This window comes from Jaculus jaculus, chromosome 8, assembly GCF_020740685.1.
Source record: "Jaculus jaculus isolate mJacJac1 chromosome 8, mJacJac1.mat.Y.cur, whole genome shotgun sequence".
NCBI lineage: Eukaryota > Metazoa > Chordata > Mammalia > Rodentia > Dipodidae > Jaculus > Jaculus jaculus.
The window spans coordinates 10,113,686-10,133,254 of record NC_059109.1 but is presented as its reverse complement, the minus strand read 5'-3'; the positions used below and the strand labels follow the sequence as shown (position 1 = coordinate 10,133,254).

General features: G+C 53.8%; 1 protein-coding gene across 1 annotated transcript in view; it reads left to right on the top strand.

Moving 5' to 3' along the window:
* Tfeb (transcription factor EB) overlaps positions 1-17,115 on the top strand; it is a 72,331-nt gene extending 55,216 nt beyond the window's left edge. The window contains exons 2-9 of the mRNA XM_004649508.2: positions 9,923-10,160; positions 10,251-10,505; positions 11,010-11,090; positions 13,107-13,227; positions 13,337-13,393; positions 13,984-14,059; positions 14,467-14,614; positions 16,000-17,115. Coding sequence (XP_004649565.2) covers positions 9,945-10,160; positions 10,251-10,505; positions 11,010-11,090; positions 13,107-13,227; positions 13,337-13,393; positions 13,984-14,059; positions 14,467-14,614; positions 16,000-16,482 — 1,437 coding nt within the window. The 5' untranslated portion in view covers positions 9,923-9,944 and the 3' untranslated portion in view covers positions 16,483-17,115. The remainder of the gene's footprint in view (positions 1-9,922; positions 10,161-10,250; positions 10,506-11,009; positions 11,091-13,106; positions 13,228-13,336; positions 13,394-13,983; positions 14,060-14,466; positions 14,615-15,999) is intronic.
* The last annotated feature ends 2,454 nt before the right edge of the window (positions 17,116-19,569 follow it).

Here is a 19,569-nt window from a genome sequence, read left to right as displayed (position 1 = left end):
CTTTCTTTCTTTCTTTCTTTTATTTTATTTTATTTTATTTTATTTTATTTTTTGGTTTTTCGAGGTAAGGTTTCACTGTAGCCCAGGCTGACCTGGAATTCACTATGGAGTCTCAGGGTGGCCTCGAACTCACGACGATCCTCCTACCTCTTCCTCCCAAGTGCTGTGATTAAAGCTTTTCTTTATTTTTATTTTATTTTATTTGAGACAGAGAAAGAGGCAGAGAGAGAGAGAGAGAGAGAGAGAGGATGGGCGTGCCAGGGCCTTCAGCCACTGCAAATGAACTCCAGATGCATGCATTCCCTTGTGCATTTGGCTTATGTGGGTCCTGGGGAATCAAACCTTGGTCCTTTGGTTTTGCAGGCAAGTGCCTTTAACTGCTAAGTCATCTCTCCAACCCAGGACTTTTTTAATTTATGTATTTATTTACTTGAGAGAGAGAAAGAGGCACATAGAGAGACAGAGAGAATGGGCACATCAGGGCCTCTAGCCACTGTAAATGAGTTCCAGACGCATGTGCCACCTTGTGCATCTGGTTTACCTGGGTCCTGGGAAGTCGAGCCTTGGCCCTTAGGCTTCGCAGGAAAGTGCCTTAACCACTAAGCCATCTGTTACAGTCAGGTTCCCATTGCTGGCAGAAATCACCCAACCAAGAGCAGCTTGTGGGGAAAAAAAAAATGTTTATTTTGGTTTACAGACTCAAGGGGAAGCTCCATGATGGCAGGGGAAAACAATGGCATGAGCAGAGGGGTGGACATCACCCTGTGGCCCACAAAAGGTGGAGACTGTGCCAAACACTGGCAAGGGGAAACTGGCTATAACACCCATAGCCTGCCCCCAACAATACACTGCTTCCAGGAGTCATTAATTCCCAAATCTCCATCAGCTGGGAACCTAGCATTCAGAGCACCTAAGTTTATGGGAGACATCTGAATCAAACCACCATACCATCTCTCCAACCCTGCCCCCCCTTTTTTTTGAGACAGGGCCTTGCTGTGTAGCCCAGGCTGGCTACTCTTCTGCCTCAGGCTCCTGAGTATTGAGATTATGGGTGTGTGTTACACATGCCATCTTGAGGGCATCAATTTTTCTTTAATGTATAATGTGTCTTAAGGCATGCAAACATTTTCTGCATTTCAGATTACTTCCTCAGGCTAGTAAGCAATTCTTAAGACTTCAACATATATTGCCTAATTGCTTTTCCTTTCCTTTTTTTTTTTCTTCTTTTTTTGAGCCAGAATCTCACTGTAGTCCAGGCTGACCTAAATTTGCTCTGTAGCCCAGACTGGCCTTGAACCTTGAACTCAAGGTTCTCTTCCTATTTCAGTCTCCCAAGTGCTGGGGTTAAAGATGTGTGCAACTACACACAGCTTGCCTTTGTGTGCATGTGTGTGTATGTGCACACGTGTGTTTTTTTTTAAATTATTTTATTTATTTATTAGAGAGAGAGAGAATGGGCACGCCAGGGCCTCTAGACACTGCAAATGAACTCCAGATCCATGTGCTACCTTGTGCATCTGGTTTACATGGGTTTTGGAGAATTGAACCTGGGTCCTTAAGCTTCTCAGGCAAGCGCCTTAACCGCTAAGCCATCTCTCCAGCTCCCACATGTGTTTTTAAAAATACATTTTATTTATGTATTTGAGAGAGAGAGAAAGAGCCACTTTGTACATCTGACTTACATGGGTCTTGGGGAATTGAACCTGGTTCCTTTGGCTTTGCAGGCAAGCACTTTAACCACCAAGCCATCCCTCCAGCCCCACGTGTGTTTTTTAAACTTTTTTTTAAAATTTTTTTTAATTTATTTATTTGAGAGCGACAGACACAGAAAGAAAGACAGATAGAAGGAGAGAGAGAGAATGGGCGCGCCAGGGCTTCCAGCCTCTGCAAACGAACTCCAGACGCGTGCGCCCCGTTGTGCATCTGGCTAACATGGGACCTGGGGAACCGAGCCTCGAACCGGGGTCCTTAGGCTTCACAGGCAAGCGCTTAACCACTAAGCCATCTCTCCAGCCCCACGTGTGTTTTTGAGGCAGGACTGACTATGTAGCCCAAGCTGGCCTCCCACTCACCCTCTTCCTTGCTTCAGCCTACCAAGGACTTGGATTACAGGAATATTCCAGTATACCTGCCCAGTTGCCAAATTGCTTTTGAGGTTGTGTCAAGGAGTAAACCAGCAGCCATCCTAAAGGTACCTAGTACCACAGGCCTCTGTCAGGGTATGAGCATGTTTGGGTTGGAGGTGTTGGTAAAGCCAGTTTCCTTACGTCTTAAACTGTTTAAGGTCTGTCTTCTTTCTTATGTGATTTAGTAAAAAAAAAAAAAAAATTAAAAACAGACGGTTGTAAGTGAGCAGCCGGACAGATGTTCATAAACAAGTTACTCTCGTCTCACCAACACCTGCAACAGATTAGAGAACATTCCTGTCCCCTTCCCGCCCAGCCCCCATCCTCCCTCCCAGGCACTCCCCCAAGGCTAATGGGATCCTGACTTCTAGCATAGAATACGCACTGTGCTTGGTTTGAACCTCCTGTGCGCAGACGGTGCTCCAAGAATTCCTGAGTCTGGCTCCTGTTGCCACATGACGTCTGGGAGAGCTGTGGGTGGCGGGTAGAACCTCGGCCGGCAGCTCTCGGGGCCCAGTGGTATCCTGTTGCCTGGCTGCCTGCACACCGCCTCTTAATCCATTTTCCTTCAGTGCACGCTGGGTGGTGTCCAGTGTCCAGTTTGAGCTCCTGTCTTAGTCCTGCTGGGAACATCACATCCTAGGATGCTTTTCTGTTGAGTCTAGGTATTTGGGCTTTCAGCTTTATAATCCAATTTTTTTTTTTTTTTTTTTTTTGAGGAAGGGTCTCTCTCTAGTCCAGGCTAGCCTGGAACACACTAGTCTCAGGCTGGCCTTGAACTCACAGCGATGCTCCTACCTCAGCCTCCCGAGTGCTGGGACTAAAGGTGTGCGCCACCATGCCTGGGCTCATTTTATTTTTATTTTTATTTATTTATTTTTTTTATTATTGGTTCTTTTTTCAAATCTTTATTAACAACTTCCATGATTATAAAAAATATCCCTTGATAATTCCCCCACCCTTTCCCCTTTGAAACTCCATTCTCCATCATCTCCCCTCCCCATCTCAATCAGTCTCTCTTTTATTTTGATGTCATGATCTTTTCCTCCTCTTATGATGGTCTTGTGTAAGTAGTGTTTTTTTTTTTTGTTTGTTTGTTTGTTTTTTGAGACAGGGTCTCATGTATTCCAGGGCTGGTCTCAAATTCACTAGCCGAGGTTGAGTTTGAACTTCTGATCCTCCTGCAGAGGCAGGAGTCTGGGATAGTATGTGTGCACCACCGTGCCCAGTTTATGCGGTGTTGGGAATCGAACCCAGGGTTTCACGTGTGCTAGACAAACACTCTCTACCAACTGAACTACATTCCCAGCTGCTCCCAACACCTGTGATCCAATTTTGAAAGGATCACATGCAAGGCAGAAAAATTCCCAGGAAGGGGCTGGAGAGGTGGCTTGGTGATGAATGTTTGCAAAGCTCGATAACTGGGCTTTGATTCCCCAGTGCCCACATAAAGCAGTGTGGCACATGCATCTGGAGTTTGTTTGCAGCAGCTGGAAGCCCGAGTGTATCCATGCTCTCTGTCTTTCTCTCTTATAGCTCTCTCTGCTTGCAAATAAGTCTCTCTCTTTCTGCATGCAAATAGATAAATGGGTTTAATTCTTTAAAGAAAAATCCCCAGGAAGATGGGCATGATGACATACACCTCCCAGCATGTAGGGGGCTAAGGCAGGGGGATCAAGAGTTTGAGGCCAACCTGAATAAATAAAGAAATATATATATATATATATATATATATATATATATATATATATATATATATGTAGTAAGACACTGTCTTTAAAAATAACCACATGAGGCCAGATGTAGTGGCACACGCTGTTAAGCCCAGCACTCAGGAGGCTCAGGTACAAAGGATCACCAAGAGTTTAAGGCCAGTCTGGGCTACAGAGTGAGTTCCAGGTCAGCCAAAGCTAGAGTAAGACCCTATCCCAAAAGAACTGAAAAAGCCGGGCATGGTGGTGCACACCTTTAATCCTAGTTCTCGGGAGGCAGAGGCAGGAGGATTGCCATGAGTTTGAGGCCACCCTGAGACTCCATAGTGAATTCCAGGTCAGCCTGGGCTAGAGTGAAACCCTACCTCGAAAACAAACAGATAAACAAAAACAAAACAAAACAAAAACCCAAGCACATGGGCTGGAGAGATGGCTCAGCGATTAGAGCCTGCTGGGTCCTGATTTGATTCCCCAGGACCCATGGAAAGCCAGATGCATAAAGTGACTCACGCATCTGGAGTCTGTTTGCAATGGCAAGAGGCCCTGGCAAACCTATACACACTCACTCGCTCTCTAATGAATAAAATAAAAACACAACGATAAATAAAAACAACCACACGTTTGCGGGTGTGCATACACACATGATCTTCCGCAGGTTTGTGATTCGTGTGTGGAGGCTTACAGTGGAAACTGAGTTGACTTTCCTGCCTGTCCTTATCTGCTTTAACAATCACTGCCCTTATCTGCTTTAACAATCACTGCCCTGAACAGGGTTGGGGGGGGCGGTTAGGGGGGCTCCTGCTCAGAGATGCACCTTCATTTTTTTTGTTGTTCTTCGAGGTAGGTCTCACTCTAGCCCCCTGGAATTCATTATGTAGTCTCAGGGTGGCCTCGAACTCATGGTGATTCTCCTATCTCTGCCTCCCCAGTGTTGTGATTAAAGGCGTGTGCCGCCACACCCAGCTTGGACATTTTATTTTGCTGTTTGTTTTTATCACTATGTCTTTGGTATGTTCATTCTTAGACCTGAGATTCTCTCCTGATTTCTCCCCACAGTTCCTTCCTCACCCCATCACTTTCTTTAGGAAAAGATCTAAGCAGCTTATCCTTACTAAGGTATACATGAATGTCAGGGGAACCTACACCAGTCCAGGATGGACTGACCCTCTAATTCTTTTTTTTTTTTTTTTTAAGTATTTTATTTTTTGGGCTGGAGGATGGCTTAGCAGTGAAGGCATTTGTCTGCAAAGCCAAAGGACCCAGGTTCCATTCCTCAGGACCCACGTAAGCCAGCTGCACAAGGGGGCGCATGCGTCTGGAGTTTGTTTGCAGTGGCTGGAGCCCTGGTGCACCCATTCTCTCTCTCCCTGTTTCTCTCTGTCAAATAAATAAATAAAAATAAAATATTTAAAACATATTTCATTTTTCTGTATTTATTTAAGAGAGAGAGAGATGGGCAGGAAGAGAGAGAGAGGAGTGGGCGTGCCAGGGCCTTCAGCCGCTGCAGATGAACTCCAGATGCATGTACCACCTTGTGCATCTGGCTTACATGGGACCTGGGGAATCGAACCTGGGTCCTTTGGCTTTGCAGGCAAAAGCCTTAACCACTAAGCCATTTCTCCATCCCAACCTTCTAATTCTTGAATGCCTGAAGTCTTGTGTCTCCTTGGATTCTTATGATAATCCTGCTAGGAGGAGAAAAAAAATTTTTTTTCGAGATAAGGTCTCACTCTAGCCCAGGATGACCTGGAATTTGCTATATAATCTCAGGGTGGCCTCAAACTCATGACAATCCTACCTCTTGTCTCCCAAGTGCTGGGATTAAAGGCATGTACCATCATGCCCAGTGAAACTTTTTTAAAAATTTTATTTGAGAGAGAGGAAGAGGCAGATAGAGAGAATGGGCACGCCAGAGCCTCCTGCTAAGGCGAATGAACTCCAGATGCACGTGTCGCCTTGTGCATCTGGTTTACGTGGGTACTGGGGAATTGAACCTGGGTCCTCAGGCTTTGTAGGCAAGCGCCCTAACCATTAAACCATCTTTACAGCCCGGAAAAAAAAAAACAACTTTTTATTGGTTCCCATTTACAGAAAAGTGAGGCACAGAGAGAGAGAGAGAGAGAGAGGTTCCAAGATCACCCTGCCAGTGCAGACAGTCTGTAGGCCTGGGAAAGCCGTTTGGTTGTGACTAAGCCCGTATCTCAGCTCTGGGCTGAGGCAGAGTCAGCTGATAGAAGCCGGTGTCGGAGCAGCATCAGGAATATCGGCTGGCGGGTTCTGGGACGCAGATGAGGCTGGACTTGTTACCAGCGGGAGCTGAGTGGGTGGCGACTCGCTGGGGCCACAGAGCCGCTCAGGAGGAGGTGGTATCTGGCCGGGGGTAGGAAACAGCTTTTATCCTGCAGTGGGGCCTCAGGGCCCTCTCTTCTAGAGATTGTAAACTGAGGGCCCTTTGTGGGCCTAAGGAACCAGGTGGAGGGACGCCCACCTTTAGAGCCTCCCATGTCACTCCCCTTGGGTTTTCTGGGCTAGACAGTGGTGGAAGGAGGGGTGAGGGCTCCCCAGCATGGAAGGAGAGCAGGGCGTGGGGCTAAGCCTGGTGGCGGGAGGAATCAGGAATCAGCAGGCCAGGATTTCTGGGGACTGTCCTCCGCCGTACCCTCCAATCTTGCTGAAGTCCTGGCCCCCAGATCCTCCCTGGTGCAGTGGGGAGGCTGGAGTTTTGCCGTGAGGATGTGGGGTACCGTAGCTGTGATCACGGGAGGGTTAAGGGTGGGGAAAAGCGTCTTTTGCTTGTTCACACTCCATCCCCTGGCACCCAGACTTCACTGTTGGCGCGTCCCGCCAAGAGGTTCCCGTGGGAGGCGTGGGGCTCCTGAACCCATTTCTCAGACAGACAGTTGAGGCTGATGCAGCCAGGGCGAGGCCGTGCGGGGGGCCCAGCACCATCCTGCGGCAGGCAACACCCCGGGCCAGGCCAGGAGCCCGGCCCTTTGTCAGAGGAACAAGGGCCTCCTTCTCATCAGCCCTCCCTGAGCCGGCTGGCACGGCCAGGCCCCCTGGCCCCTACTGGGCCAACGGAAGCCAGATGGTCCCTAGGGAAGAGGCGCCTGGGTGCTTGGGTGGGTGTGTGGGCCGCAGCTGGTTAGAGTCGGGGGGTCTGTAGGCCAGTGTGAGCAGTGGGAGTGGGGAGCATGGCAGTATGGAGACAGGGATGCCCCTATGTGCGAGCTGGCTTAAGGGTGGCCGGAGTGGGCGGCGGCTGCAGCTGCAGCGGGGTGGGGGAGGGGCGGGGGTCAATTGCTCTGGGTGCGGGGCGGGGGGAGGGGCGTCGCCTTGTCACCGATCCACGGCGGGTGGGGCTGAGAAGGGAGGAAGGTGCGGTGAAGACCACCTTCTGCTGGGTGGTGGGCGGGGTGGATGGGCTTGTCACTATTAAGGGAGCCTCTTGGGTGACAGACACATGAGTGGTTGTTCAACCCACTGTACAGCTGGGGTCAGCCCCTCTCCCCCAGCTCCGAGCATGGACTGGACCTGCTGCCTGGGATGGGGCCCTGCCCCGTGCCTCTGTTTCCCCTTCTCTATGAAGAAACTGTTAACTGTGAAAAGATTGAGGTGCCAGTGCTGGGAGACAGTCAACCCACAGCGAATGCTCAAAATACATGCTGGTTACTAGCGTGTCTGTAATCTAGTGCTTGTCCCTAACTTTTCTTTATTTATGAGAGAGAAAATACGGATGTGCCAAGGGCCTCCAGCCACTGCGAACTACCTCCAGATGCATGAGCCACCTTGTGCATGTGGCTTACGTGGGTACTGGGGAATCGAACCTGGGTCTTCAGGCTTTACAGGCAAATGCCTTAACTGGTAAGCCATCTTTCCAGCCCTGTCCCCACATATTAGACTCAGCCCAATACCCACACTGCTGCTTCCCTTTGTCTTCCTTGAAGTCTGGGGTTCACTCTCAGGAACCTGGGGCCCAAGCAGATCGGCTCACTCTGCAGGTCAGGCACTGACTTGGTCTCTCGCTCTTGTCATGCCCCCTATGTAGGGCACATGATTTTCATTGAACACTTGCATCCTCAGAAGTAGAAGGTGTTCACAGATGAGGCCCAAGGTCACACAGCAGAGAGGTGGCAGAATTAGGCTTCAAGCCTGTGTCTAGCCGGTTGGAAAGCCCTTGCTCCTCCACCAAGGCCTACTGTCTCCTGCCAAAGGTCCAACCAGGGGCTGGGGAGATGGCTCAGCATTTAAAGGCTCTTGCTTGCAAAGCCTGCTGGCCCAGGTTCCATTCCCCAGCACCCACATAAAGCCAGAGGCACAAAATGGTACATGCATCTGGAGTTCACACATACACACATATGTGTGTGTGTGTATTATTATATATACATATGTAATTATAAATATAACGTATTTATTTTGGAAGCAGAGAGACACAGAGACGAGATTGAGCATGTTCAGGGAGGTATGGCTATAGACACACACACACACACACACACACACAGAATGGGAGAGAATGAATGAGCGTACCAGGGCCTCTAGCTGCTGCAAATGAACTCCAGAATGCATGGCCACTTTGTGCATCTGACTTTATGTGGGTGCTGGGGAATGGAACCTGGGCTGTTAGGCTTTGCAGGCAAGCGCCTTAACCACTGAGCCATCTCTCCAGCCACACACACACACACGCACTTTGTCTAACTAGTACCCTCATGGACTCAGATACCCCCAAACTCTGCACCTCTCAGCCCTGTCATCATTTTGTGCCCAAGGAGTTGGAGGGTCGTGGACGGCAAGGAACTTGCCCAGGGTCATACCGGTGAGCGGAGGACAGAGTGGGTCAAGCTACAGGGCTTACTCTGTCCTCCTACCTTCCAGCCTAGGCCTGGGGGCGGGGGGAGAGGGCGTCAGCCCCACCTGCCCTGTGGAGGACAGCGCCTGGCGGGTCCCAGGCTCCTGGCCGTAGAAAGAGGCCCTTTCTGTGCAGGGCTCTAACTGCCTTTCTCACGGTCTGGGTTGTAGACTTTGGGAGCTCAGGGCTGTGGTTGCATCCACAATGCTTGGTTCATGAATAATATCCCTCCTCTTCACACATTGGCTTAGCCGCTCTCAAGTCCCAGGGGCTAGGGGCCGAAGGTTCAGTGGTAAACAAACAGACTAATGCCTGCCCTCAGGGGCCTTTGCGTTGCTCCGTAAGTGTGGGACCCACGCTGGGTGAAATAATAAGGCAAAAAATGCACAGCGCTCGAGATGGTGACGAGAAAAATGAAGTGGGCAAGGCCCTGTGGTTGGGGACAGGAGTTTGCAGTTTGAAGAGTGGTCCTGAACTATCATGGGAAGGTTGGCTGGGCACTGGAGACTTGGAGGAGGTGAAGGGGTGAGCTGTTGATGGTTATCTGGGGAGAGAGCATTCCAGGAGGCGGGGCTAGCAAGTGCCAAGGCCCTGAGGTAGGTAGGAACGCGCCTGGGGTGTTGGAGGGATTGCAGAGGCTGGAGGTGTGGCTGGAGTAGATGGGAACAAGGGGGAGATGTCTGAGGGGACCGAGGGGGAGCAGGAGACCATGGGGGGGCGGGGGGCGGCTTTTAGAGCTTAATAAGGACTTGGATTTTTTACTCTGTACTGGAAGCCATGGAGGGTTCTGGGCAGAAGGCGGGACAAGAGGATGGAGTAGGAGCCGTGAGGACAGTGGGGGGGGAGGGGCAGAAGCCCCCCCAGGGCCTTCTGAGGAGGCGTGGTTCAGGCTTGGCTGGGGAGGGGCACACTGCAGGGTGCAACTGAGGCTAGATCTTTAAAAAAAAAAGAAAACCCCGTCAGGATGCAGAGATGACAGACAGAGTCTAGGCTGTCTCCAGGTCTCACCGAATGAGGAAACGCGAATCTTCAGTTCTAGTCCAGCCATCAGGGAACTTGGACGTCATGGCTCACCTTGGTGGCCAGCTTGCTCAGTGGCCTTGGGCCAACCCCTTCTCTCTGGACTCAGTTTCTCCTCCTATACAATGGGAGCAGCCTCAGTTGTACCAGCCCATCCCGAAGACTCAGGACTATGAGGAAGACACGTGCCTCATGGACCTGTCTGCCCTTGCCCACAGGGAGCCAGTGCCAGCCTCCGCCATGGCGTCGCGCATCGGGCTGCGCATGCAGCTGATGCGGGAGCAGGCCCAGCAGGAGGAGCAGCGGGAGCGCATGCAACAGCAGGCCGTCATGCATTACATGCAGCAGCAGCAGCAGCAGCAGCAGCAGCAGCAGTTGGGAGGGCCACCCACCCCGGCCATCAACACACCCGTCCACTTCCAGTCGCCACCGCCCGTGCCCGGGGAGGTGCTAAAGGTATGGATGGCCCCAGTCTGAGGGAAGCCATCATCATCACCCTGACTTTCACAAGCTGCCAACCAGAGCCACCGCCTTCTCTCTTCCCAGGTGCAATCCTACCTGGAGAACCCCACTTCTTACCACCTACAGCAGTCCCAGCACCAGAAGGTCCGGGAGTACCTGTCTGAGACCTACGGCAATAAATTTGCTGCCCGCATCAGCCCTGCCCAGGGCTCTCCGAAGCCTCCGCCAGCGGCCTCCCCCGGAGTGCGAGCTGGGCACGTGCTGTCCACCTCGGCCGGCAACAGCGCCCCCAACAGTCCCATGGCCATGCTGCAAATCAGCTCCAACCCCGAGAAGGAGGTAAGTGAGGGGTGCCGGGGGCTGCAGCCTGGAGAAGCCCAGGCTAATGTTAGAAATGGTAGACCTGTCTTTATGGAGGGAGCCCAGGACTTAGGGAGTCACGGCCTGTCCTCAGGGAGCCCCAGTCGGAGGGAGTCACGACCTGTCCTCAGGGAGCCCCGATCTGAGGGAGTCTTTAGCGAGCCCCAATCTGAGAGGAGTCACTATCCTTACATTTACAAACTCTGCTGGGGAGAGGACCAGGTCACCGAATGAAAGCCCAGCACTGGCCAGCTGTGGGCAGGAGGTGTGTCGTGGACTCCGTGGCAGGGCTGCTCCTGGGGAAGAGCCTGGCGTGGATTTAGGATTGGCTCTAGGGCAGGGTGGCTCCTTCCTTCCCTGGCCCATTTCCTCCCCTTTTTCTCCTGATCAGGTTCAGTGAGGTGTTGTCATGGGCTTTCCAGGTCAGCGGCTGCCCCCCTCCAGGTGGGCCCCCTTCTCAGATGGACTTTTATTCTTTTCCAGTTCGATGATGTCATTGACAACATTATGCGTCTGGACAATGTGCTGGGCTACATCAACCCTGAAATGCAGATGCCCAACACGGTACTCCTGGGCTGGGGTAGGGACGTGGGCTTCACGAGGACTGGCATCTCCGTAGAGGTGACTTGACCACCAAGCGCAGGATCCTGCCCTCTGACAGCATCTTGGCGGTATAACCGCTCTCTAGGTCCCCCAGGCAGGGGAGAGTGGGGGATTGGAAGCATCTGGGCCTGGAATCTAGACGCCTGGCTTCTGTCACGACCTTGAGAAGTCCCTCAGCCACTCTGACTGTTCCCCCCAGGTCTCCTCAGCTGCAAAACAGAGATATGCTGTGTATGTACAGAAGATTAGAAAGGGTAAAAAATTGACAGCTGTAGATGGGGTGACAGGAGTTTGCCCTGAGCAGGTGGAGCAGCGGAGTTCACCCCATTTTGGGGGGGGGGGGTCAGTTGCCCTGTGTAGAGTATGACCCCTGATCTGGGGCCCAGCCCGCCACTAAGGGAAAGATTCTACTTACTAGGATACGGAGTCTCAATGCCTGCAGCCCTGGTGATACTGCCAAGTGGCTGAGCGGGAACCAGCCAGAGCCCACTGGGTCCAGACCTGCTTTTTATTTTTATTTATTTGTTTACTTGAGAGCAACAGGCAGACAAGGGAAGAGGGAGAGGGAGAGAGAGAGAGGGAGAATATGGGCACGCCAGGGCCTCCAGCCACTGCAAACGAACTCCAGACACGTGCGCCCCCTTGTGCATCTGGCTAACGTGGGTCCTGGGGAACCGAGCCTCAAACCGGGGTCCTTAGGCTTCACAGGCAAGCGCTTAACCGCTAAGCCATCTCTCCAGCCCAGACCTGCTATTTTTAACGTATATTTTATTTATTTGAGAGTGAGAAAGAGGCAGACAGAGAGAGAGAGAGAGAGAGAGAGAAAATGGGCATGCTAGAGCCTCCAGCCACTGCAAACCACTCCAGTTACATGTGCCCTCTTGTGCGTCTGGCTTATGTGGGTCCTGGAGAGTTGAACCGGGATCCTTTGGCTTTGCAGGCAAATGCCTTAACCACTAAGCCATCTCTCCAGCCCCAAACCTATTTTTTTAAAAATATTTTTGAGGCGGGGTAGGGGGAGCGTGATGGCGCACGCCTTTAATCTTAGCACTTGGGAGGCAGAGGTAGGAGTATCCCATGAGTTTTGAGGCCACCCTGAGACTACACGGTGAATTCCAGCCTGGAATTCAGCCTGGGCTAGAGTGAGACCCTACCTCGAAAAACCAAAAAAATTTTTAATTAATTAATTTATTTACTTATCCTCCTACCTCTGCCTCCCAAGTGCTGAGATTAAAGGCGTGTGCCATGGCACCCGGCTTAAACTTTTTTTTTTTTTTTTTTTTTGTTAGAGAGAGAAAGAGAAAGAGAGGGAGGGAGGGAGAGAATGGGCGCACAAGGACCTCAAGTCACTGCAAAGGAACTCCAGACGCATGTGCCACTTTGTGCATCTGGCTTACGTGGGTCCTGGGGAATCGAACCTGGGTTCTTAAGACTTTGCAGGCATTCACCATAACCGCTAAGCCACCTCTCCAGCCCAAGGCCTCCTATTAACAGAGGCTAAGGAGCCAGGAAGGAGGGCCATGCAAGCGGCCTGCTCCCTTCAGTGGACCCTGTGCACAGCGCACACTCTGGGTGTCTGGGCCTGTGGCTCGCTCTGCGTGGTTCCGTGGTGGGAACAGGCAGATCTTTTCAGCACTGCCTGCCATGCCTTTCTAGCCTCTCCTTAAAGCTGCAGCTCAGTTGAATTCCATGCCCTCAGGAAACCTCCCAGAAACTCCCAACTTGACCGGAGCCCCTCCCTAGGGTTTCTACGACTGGGACGTAATCCCATCACTGTAGTATTCATTGGTTGGGTCCCTCCTCCGCCCAGGCCAGGGGCCCCGGAGGGCTGGGCTTCCGAGGACTTCTCAGCCACCTTGCTGACTGAATTCCTGGGGAGGGGTAGGAGTCCTGACCCCCCTGGTGTCCCCAAGAAGAGCTGTTCCTAGGACCATGGGTCCCGGAGGGGTCTCACCAAGCCACCCTCTCCCCCGACAGCTACCCCTGTCCAGCAGCCACCTGAATGTGTACAGCAGCGACCCCCAGGTCACCGCCTCCCTGGTGGGTGTCACTAGCAGCTCATGTCCGGCCGACCTGACTCAGAAGCGAGAGCTCACAGGTACAGCGGCTTCCTTCCTGCACCCTTGGGGTTCCCCCGCCACCCTGCCCCCCACCCCAACTCCTCGTCTCCCTACTTCCCAGCAACTCTCCTCTTTTCTGGCTTCCAGATGCTGAGAGCCGGGCCCTGGCCAAGGAGAGGCAAAAGAAAGACAATCACAACCTCAGTGAGTCCTGCCCGCCCCCATCTCACCTAGACCCTTGTCCCCAGCTCCGGCCGGCTCTCGGGCAGAGGCCATCTGTAGGGCTCCAAGGCAGTTGGGGTGATCTCTGCCTTCTTCCCAAGAGGCCTCTTTAGGAGGGTGGGAGGGACTGCTTGTAGAGGAATTCATGAATTTCCCAGTTGATCAGGGCCTGGGGGCATAGGAGAGGGAGGAGTCTGCTGCCCAGCCGCTCTCTGCTCTGCTGCTAGCCTGCGCCACTGAATTCTTCCAAGGTTAGGGTCTCACTCTAGCTCAGGCTGACCTGGAATTCACTATGTAGTCTCAGGGTGGCCTCGAACTCATGGTGATCCTCCTACACCTCTGCCTCCCCGAGTGCTGGGATGAAAGGCGCGCGCCACCACGTCCCCGGCATTACACCACTGAATTCTATTGACCCTGTGCCCTGAGCACACCTTGACCCGCACCGTCCTAGACTGTGGGGTTCCCCCTTTATTCTGAAGCGAAGGTAGTCTCTGAGAAGCCCACCCTGGACTGGGCCCTCTAGGTGAGGCCTCGTCCTCTTGACCACGCCCTCTGGGATCTTACCCTTACAGTTGAGAGGAGACGGAGGTTCAACATTAATGACCGCATCAAGGAGTTGGGAATGCTGATCCCCAAGGCCAATGACCTGTGAGCAGGTTTCCGGGCGGGAGAGGCAGGGGCCTGGGGTGGACCTGGGGTGACCTGCCCGTGGGAAGCTGCAGTCCGGGGGGGCTTCCTGGCGGAGGGGTAGCGTCTGCAGGAGAGAGGAAGATGGGTTTGGAGGTTGGGCTGTGAGAATGGGAGGCTGCTAAAAGCAGCTTCTTAGGGTTAGTGAAGTGGGTTGGGGGCAAACCAGAGTCGGAGTGAGAGAGACCAGCCTCCCCTGGGGGCAATGATATGCCAGCCTTGGCTGTATGACGTGGGAAGTCAGGTGTGTGTGTGGTGGGGGGGGGGTTCTAGGTAGCTTAGGATCTGAAACCAGCAGGATGATGGCGAGGCCATGACCACGCCCCCGGGCGGACCCCTCTGACTCTGCTCGGTTTGGGCGGCTGTAGGGACGTTCGTTGGAACAAGGGGACCATCCTCAAGGCCTCGGTGGACTACATCCGCAGGATGCAGAAAGACCTTCAGAAGTCCAGGGAGCTCGAGAGCCACTCGCGGCGCCTGGAGATGACCAACAAGCAGCTGTGGCTTCGCATCCAGGTCGGGCTCCCAGCGTGGCTTTCCTGGGCCTCTTCTGACCCCAGGGGCGGGGCTCACACCCCTGTTGCTGGAGACCTGGGAATGATGCTCGTGAGGAAGGAAGCTTCTGTCTGAGACCCTCATTCTGGTTCATGCTCTTAAAGCCAACTATCTCGCTTTTTTCTTTTCTTCTTCTTCTTCTTCTTCTTTTTTGTTTTGTTTTGTTTTTCGAGGTAGTGTCTCACTCTGGCCCAGGCTGACCTGGAATTCACTATGGACTCTCAGAGTGGCCTCGAACTCACCGCGATCCTCCTACCTCTGCCTCCCGGGTGCTAGGATTAAAGGCGTGCGCCACCACACCTGGCTTTTTTTTTTCCCCTGAGGCAGGATCTCTCACTGTAGCCCAGGCTGACCTGGAATTCACTATAAAGTGTCAGGCTGGCTTTCAACTCACAGCGATCCTTCTACCTCTGCCTCCCAAGGGCTGGGATTAAAGGCGTGTGCCACTAAACCCGCCTTCTGTTTTTGTTTTTTTCTGAGGCAGGGCCTCTCACTCTAGCCCAGGCTGACCCGGGATTCACTATGGTAGTCTCAGGCTGGCCTGGAACTCACAGCGATCCTCCTACCTCTGCCTTTGTGCTGGGTTTAATTTAAAAGCGTGTGCCACCCAAATGTCCCTCTTTTGAGATAAGGTCTTGCTTTGTAGCCCAGGTGGACCTGGAACTTGTTAGGTGTTCCAGGCTGGCTTCCAACCGTGCTGGGATTATAGATATGTGCCGCCATGTCTGGTGCCACATGTGTATACCAAAACTGAAGTGGGCACGGGAAAGTGGCCCGCAGACATGGACGCGTTTGGGGTGAGCTGTGAGTGTTAGTCATGCCTCGTGCAGAGGGCCATGTGCTCCGTTGGACCTCTAGACAAAGAATGGTTGGACCGGACCGCAAGCGTTTAGACGTCCATTGCTCGCGGAAGGTGACACGGTTGACGTTAACACCCAGCACAGACAGACGACCCTCGAAGTGAAAAGTGGAAGTTTCGTGAGAGAAAACCCATCTTTAATAGATGCCATGCATTTTGATCATTTCTATTCCTGTCTCGTCTAGACAAGTCTATTTCAATTTAAACTTTTGCCAGAGAGAGAGAGAGAACCGGTCAAGACTCACTATAGTGAGTGGTCTTACGACCCACTAATCAGTTACGACTTGTCACTTAAAGAATCCCTGGTCTCGACTCCAGCCCCTCTCTCTCTCTCTCTCTCTCTCTCTCTCTCTCTCTGCGCTCCTCCAGCGGAGACATTCTGTGGTCTTGGGCGGCACACGGAGGGTGGTGTGGGGAGGGGTACCAATGGTGCCTGCTGGTGCTATGGGAATGTGCCCCAGAGATGTCTCTCTCTCCCCCTCCCCAGGAGCTAGAGATGCAAGCAAGAGTGCACGGCCTCCCCACTACCTCTCCCTCTGGCATGAACATGGCAGAGCTGGCGCAGCAGGTGGTGAAGCAGGAGCTACCCAGTGAAGAGGGCCCCGCCGAGGCTCTGATGCTGGGGGCCGAGGTCCCTGACCCAGAGCCAATGCCGGCTCTACCTCCGCAGGCCCCGCAGCCTGCACCCGCCCAGCCGCAGTCCCCATTTCATCACCTGGACTTCAGCCACAGCCTGAGCTTTGGGGGCGGTGGCGGTGATGAGGGCCCCGCGGGCTACTCTGACCCCCTGGGGCCAGAACATGGCTCCCCGTTCCCCAACCTGTCCAAGAAGGATCTGGACTTCATGCTCCTGGACGACTCCCTGCTGCCGCTGGCCTCCGACCCCCTGTTCTCCACCATGTCCCCCGAGGCCTCCAAGGCCAGCAGCCGGCGAAGCAGTTTCAGCATGGAGGAGGGCGACGTCCTGTGACGCTGGCTTGCCCACCCTGTGTGCCAGGGGAGCCGGAGCGGAGCCTGGGGACTTGGGAGGGTGGAGCACCTCCCTTCCGCCTCTGGGTGTGCAGTTAGCCACCTGTCCTGCCTCCGTCCCCCCCCACCACCACCCCTTGTTTGGACTTAGCATCTACCTGGCAGCCCAGTGGGGCCAGGAGAGTCCCCGCCCACCAGCCTCAACACGTCTTTTATTTGGGGGGAGGGGGGAGAGAGGCAGCCCTGTGGATCGCGATGGGGAAGAGCAAGGTGGGTGGAGAAGAGCCCCCCCCCCCCGTGAAGGACATGTTGGGGAGGAAGTTTAGGAAGTGCCTTCTGTGAGACAGCAGTTGATCTGGGGGTGCCCAGGCCTGCCTTTGTGGGACTCAGCACCCAGCCCGCCACCCCCGTCCCCTCCGCCTGGTACTCCCCTCCCCCTGAGGTGGAGCACCCACCCCCTCCCTCCTTTTGGTGCTAACAGCTCTCCCCTGGTGGTGAAGTGGGGTGGTCGGAAGAGGGGGTGGGGTCTGGGTTCAGGGTTGAGGGCAAGGTCACAGCTGGGAGGCGCAGCTCCTCTCCAGACCCCCCCCCCAACACACACACTTTGTGCCTTTAGTAAACACTGTGCTTTGTACCAGCTTGTCCTGTCTCCATGCTGTGCCCACCTCGGCCCCTCCCCGCGGGACCCCATCTGGATTGAGACTTTTGAGGGCACCCCGGAGGGTCGGGAGGGGGTTTCACGGGCGGGTGGGTGGGGAAGAGAGGAAACTTGAATTCCCTGGACTTCTCAGCCTTTTTACCTTTAGGGAAGAGGGAGACTCTAGCCAGGGGGGTCCCTCCCTTCCTGGGCGCAGACGGTGGCGTCGTGTCTCCGTGAGGCCGCGAGGTGGCGCTGCAGCCCCGCTGATCCGCATCGCCCGCTGGGGCGGGAGGCGGGGGGTGATGCGGGGTGCGGGCCTGCCTTGCTCCTAAGCCCGGTCTGCCCTCCTTGGCAGCTTCTCTGGGGTGCCTTGGCTCTCCGGTTTCGGTCTGTAGGACAGCTTCCTAGTGATGCAAGGGATCCATGCCGCAGAGTTTCGGAGGAGATGGGCCCAGGCTGTGGGGTCTGCTCTGGCATTATCCTCAATGTGTCCTTTGCTCCAATGTTAGGCTCTCACTCAGGATGGGGAAATGAGTTTGGCGCTCAGACAGGGCTTTCCTTAGGTTTTTTTTTCTTTTCTTTTTTTGCCCAGTTCCTCTACACCAAAATGGCTTCCTCTTTAAAGGGCCTTAAAAAAAAAAAAAAAAAGGCCAAAGAAAACCCAATTAAAAAAAAAAAAATCCCAGGGTGAAAATCTGGCTAAGAGGACAATTTCCCCTGCACAGAAAAAGAGATCAAATCAATGTTGGCGCAATTAACGTTGGAAGGGAGAAGAAGGGGCCCGGCGGCGGTGTGGGCACGAGGCTCTGGGCTGCAGGATTAATCTCAAGGTCAGATGGAGCCGTGGATGACCTTGCAGGGAGCTCGAGCCTGCCAGGACGCTGGTACCTCCTTCTAGTTACAGGTCTCCCTGGGCGTCCTCGGTCCTGCCCTGCTGGGAGCTCCCCTCTGAGCTGGGCCTCGGGCTGGGTTGCAGGGCCTTGGAGGGATCGGGGTCCAGGAACTCCCTCGCCAGTCCTCCAGGTGCCTTGAGAAACCTTATTTTCACCTCGGTGAGTGGAGTGGAGAGTTGTCCCCCCTACTTTCTCACATGGCTTCTCCAGATCACCCTGCACCCCACCTCTATCAGGCTCCCCTTCAAGACCCGTGGGGCGGGCATGGTGGTGCACACCTTTAATGCCAGCCCTAGGACGGCTGAGGAAGAAGGGTTATTGTGTGAGTTTGAGGGCCATCCTGAGACTGATTGCAAGTCACCTTGGGCTAGAGCAAGAGCTTACCTCAAAAACAACAACAGCCGGGCGTGGTGGCGCACGCCTTTAATCCCCAGCACTCGGGAGGCAGAGGTAGGAGGATCACGGTGAGTTCGAGGCCACCCTGAGACTACATTAGTGAATTCCAGGTCAGCCTGAGCTAGAATGACACCGTACCTCGAAAAATCAATAAAAACCCAACAACAACAATAACAAGATCACCCACTCTCCCACCCCACCTGTGTTCCCCATGGTTTATAGCTTCCTGCCTGCTGGGCTCCTTTGGTTTGGCCATGGTCTGGATTTCATATTGGACAGGGCCCAAGCGTGAGCGGAGTTCTCCCCACACGGGGGCGCTTGGGGCCAGGCCTGGTGGCTGCCCAATATTCTGGCTGTCAGGGGTGGCAGGAGTCAAGTGAGTTGAACATTCTAGGCTCTCTGCCTGGGTGGCTTCCAGCCTGCCTGGGAGTCCTGTCTTCCATCACTTTAGTTAAAGCCATCCCAGTTACCACTACCAGCATTTCAACAGGCTGCCAGGAAGTGTATCTGAGACTGACCCACATCAGAGTCGGCATCCACCTGGTGCTCATGACTGAGCCCCGGCAAATAAGTGGACGCTCCTGCTCCTCACGTGCGGGGGTGGGGTGGGGTGGGGTGGGCTGTCCACGGGAGAGGGATTCTTGTTAAGGCATAGTGGGAAGTGGGCTGGAAAGCCCTTTCGTTTCAGTGAGGATGCTCTCTGTCTTTGGCCTGGTGGCGGGGGTGGGGAGGTGCAAACTGTTGTGAGATGCAGCCTGGGAAAAGGGTCCCAGGTAAAGATAGAAAGAGGAGGGGCTGGAGAGATGGCTTAGCGGTTAAGCGCTTGCCTGTGAAGCCTAAGGACCCCGGTTCGAGGCTCAGTTCCCCAGGTCCCACGTTAGCCAGATGCACAAGGGGGCGCACGCGTCTGGAGTTCGTTTGCAGAGGCTGGAAGCCCTGGCGTGCCCATTCTCTCTCTCTCCCTCTATCTGTCTTTCTCTCTGTGTCTGTCGCTCTCAAATAAATAAAAAAAAAAAGATAGAAAGAGGAGGAGAGAGAGCAAGCGAGCTGTGACTCCAGCAGGTTCTGTGTGGGGCACCAACTCAGGAGAGCAGGGCTGGGAAGGGGGACCCCGGAGGTCTTCACCTTCAGTCCCTGTGTCTGTCTGTTACTGTCTTCC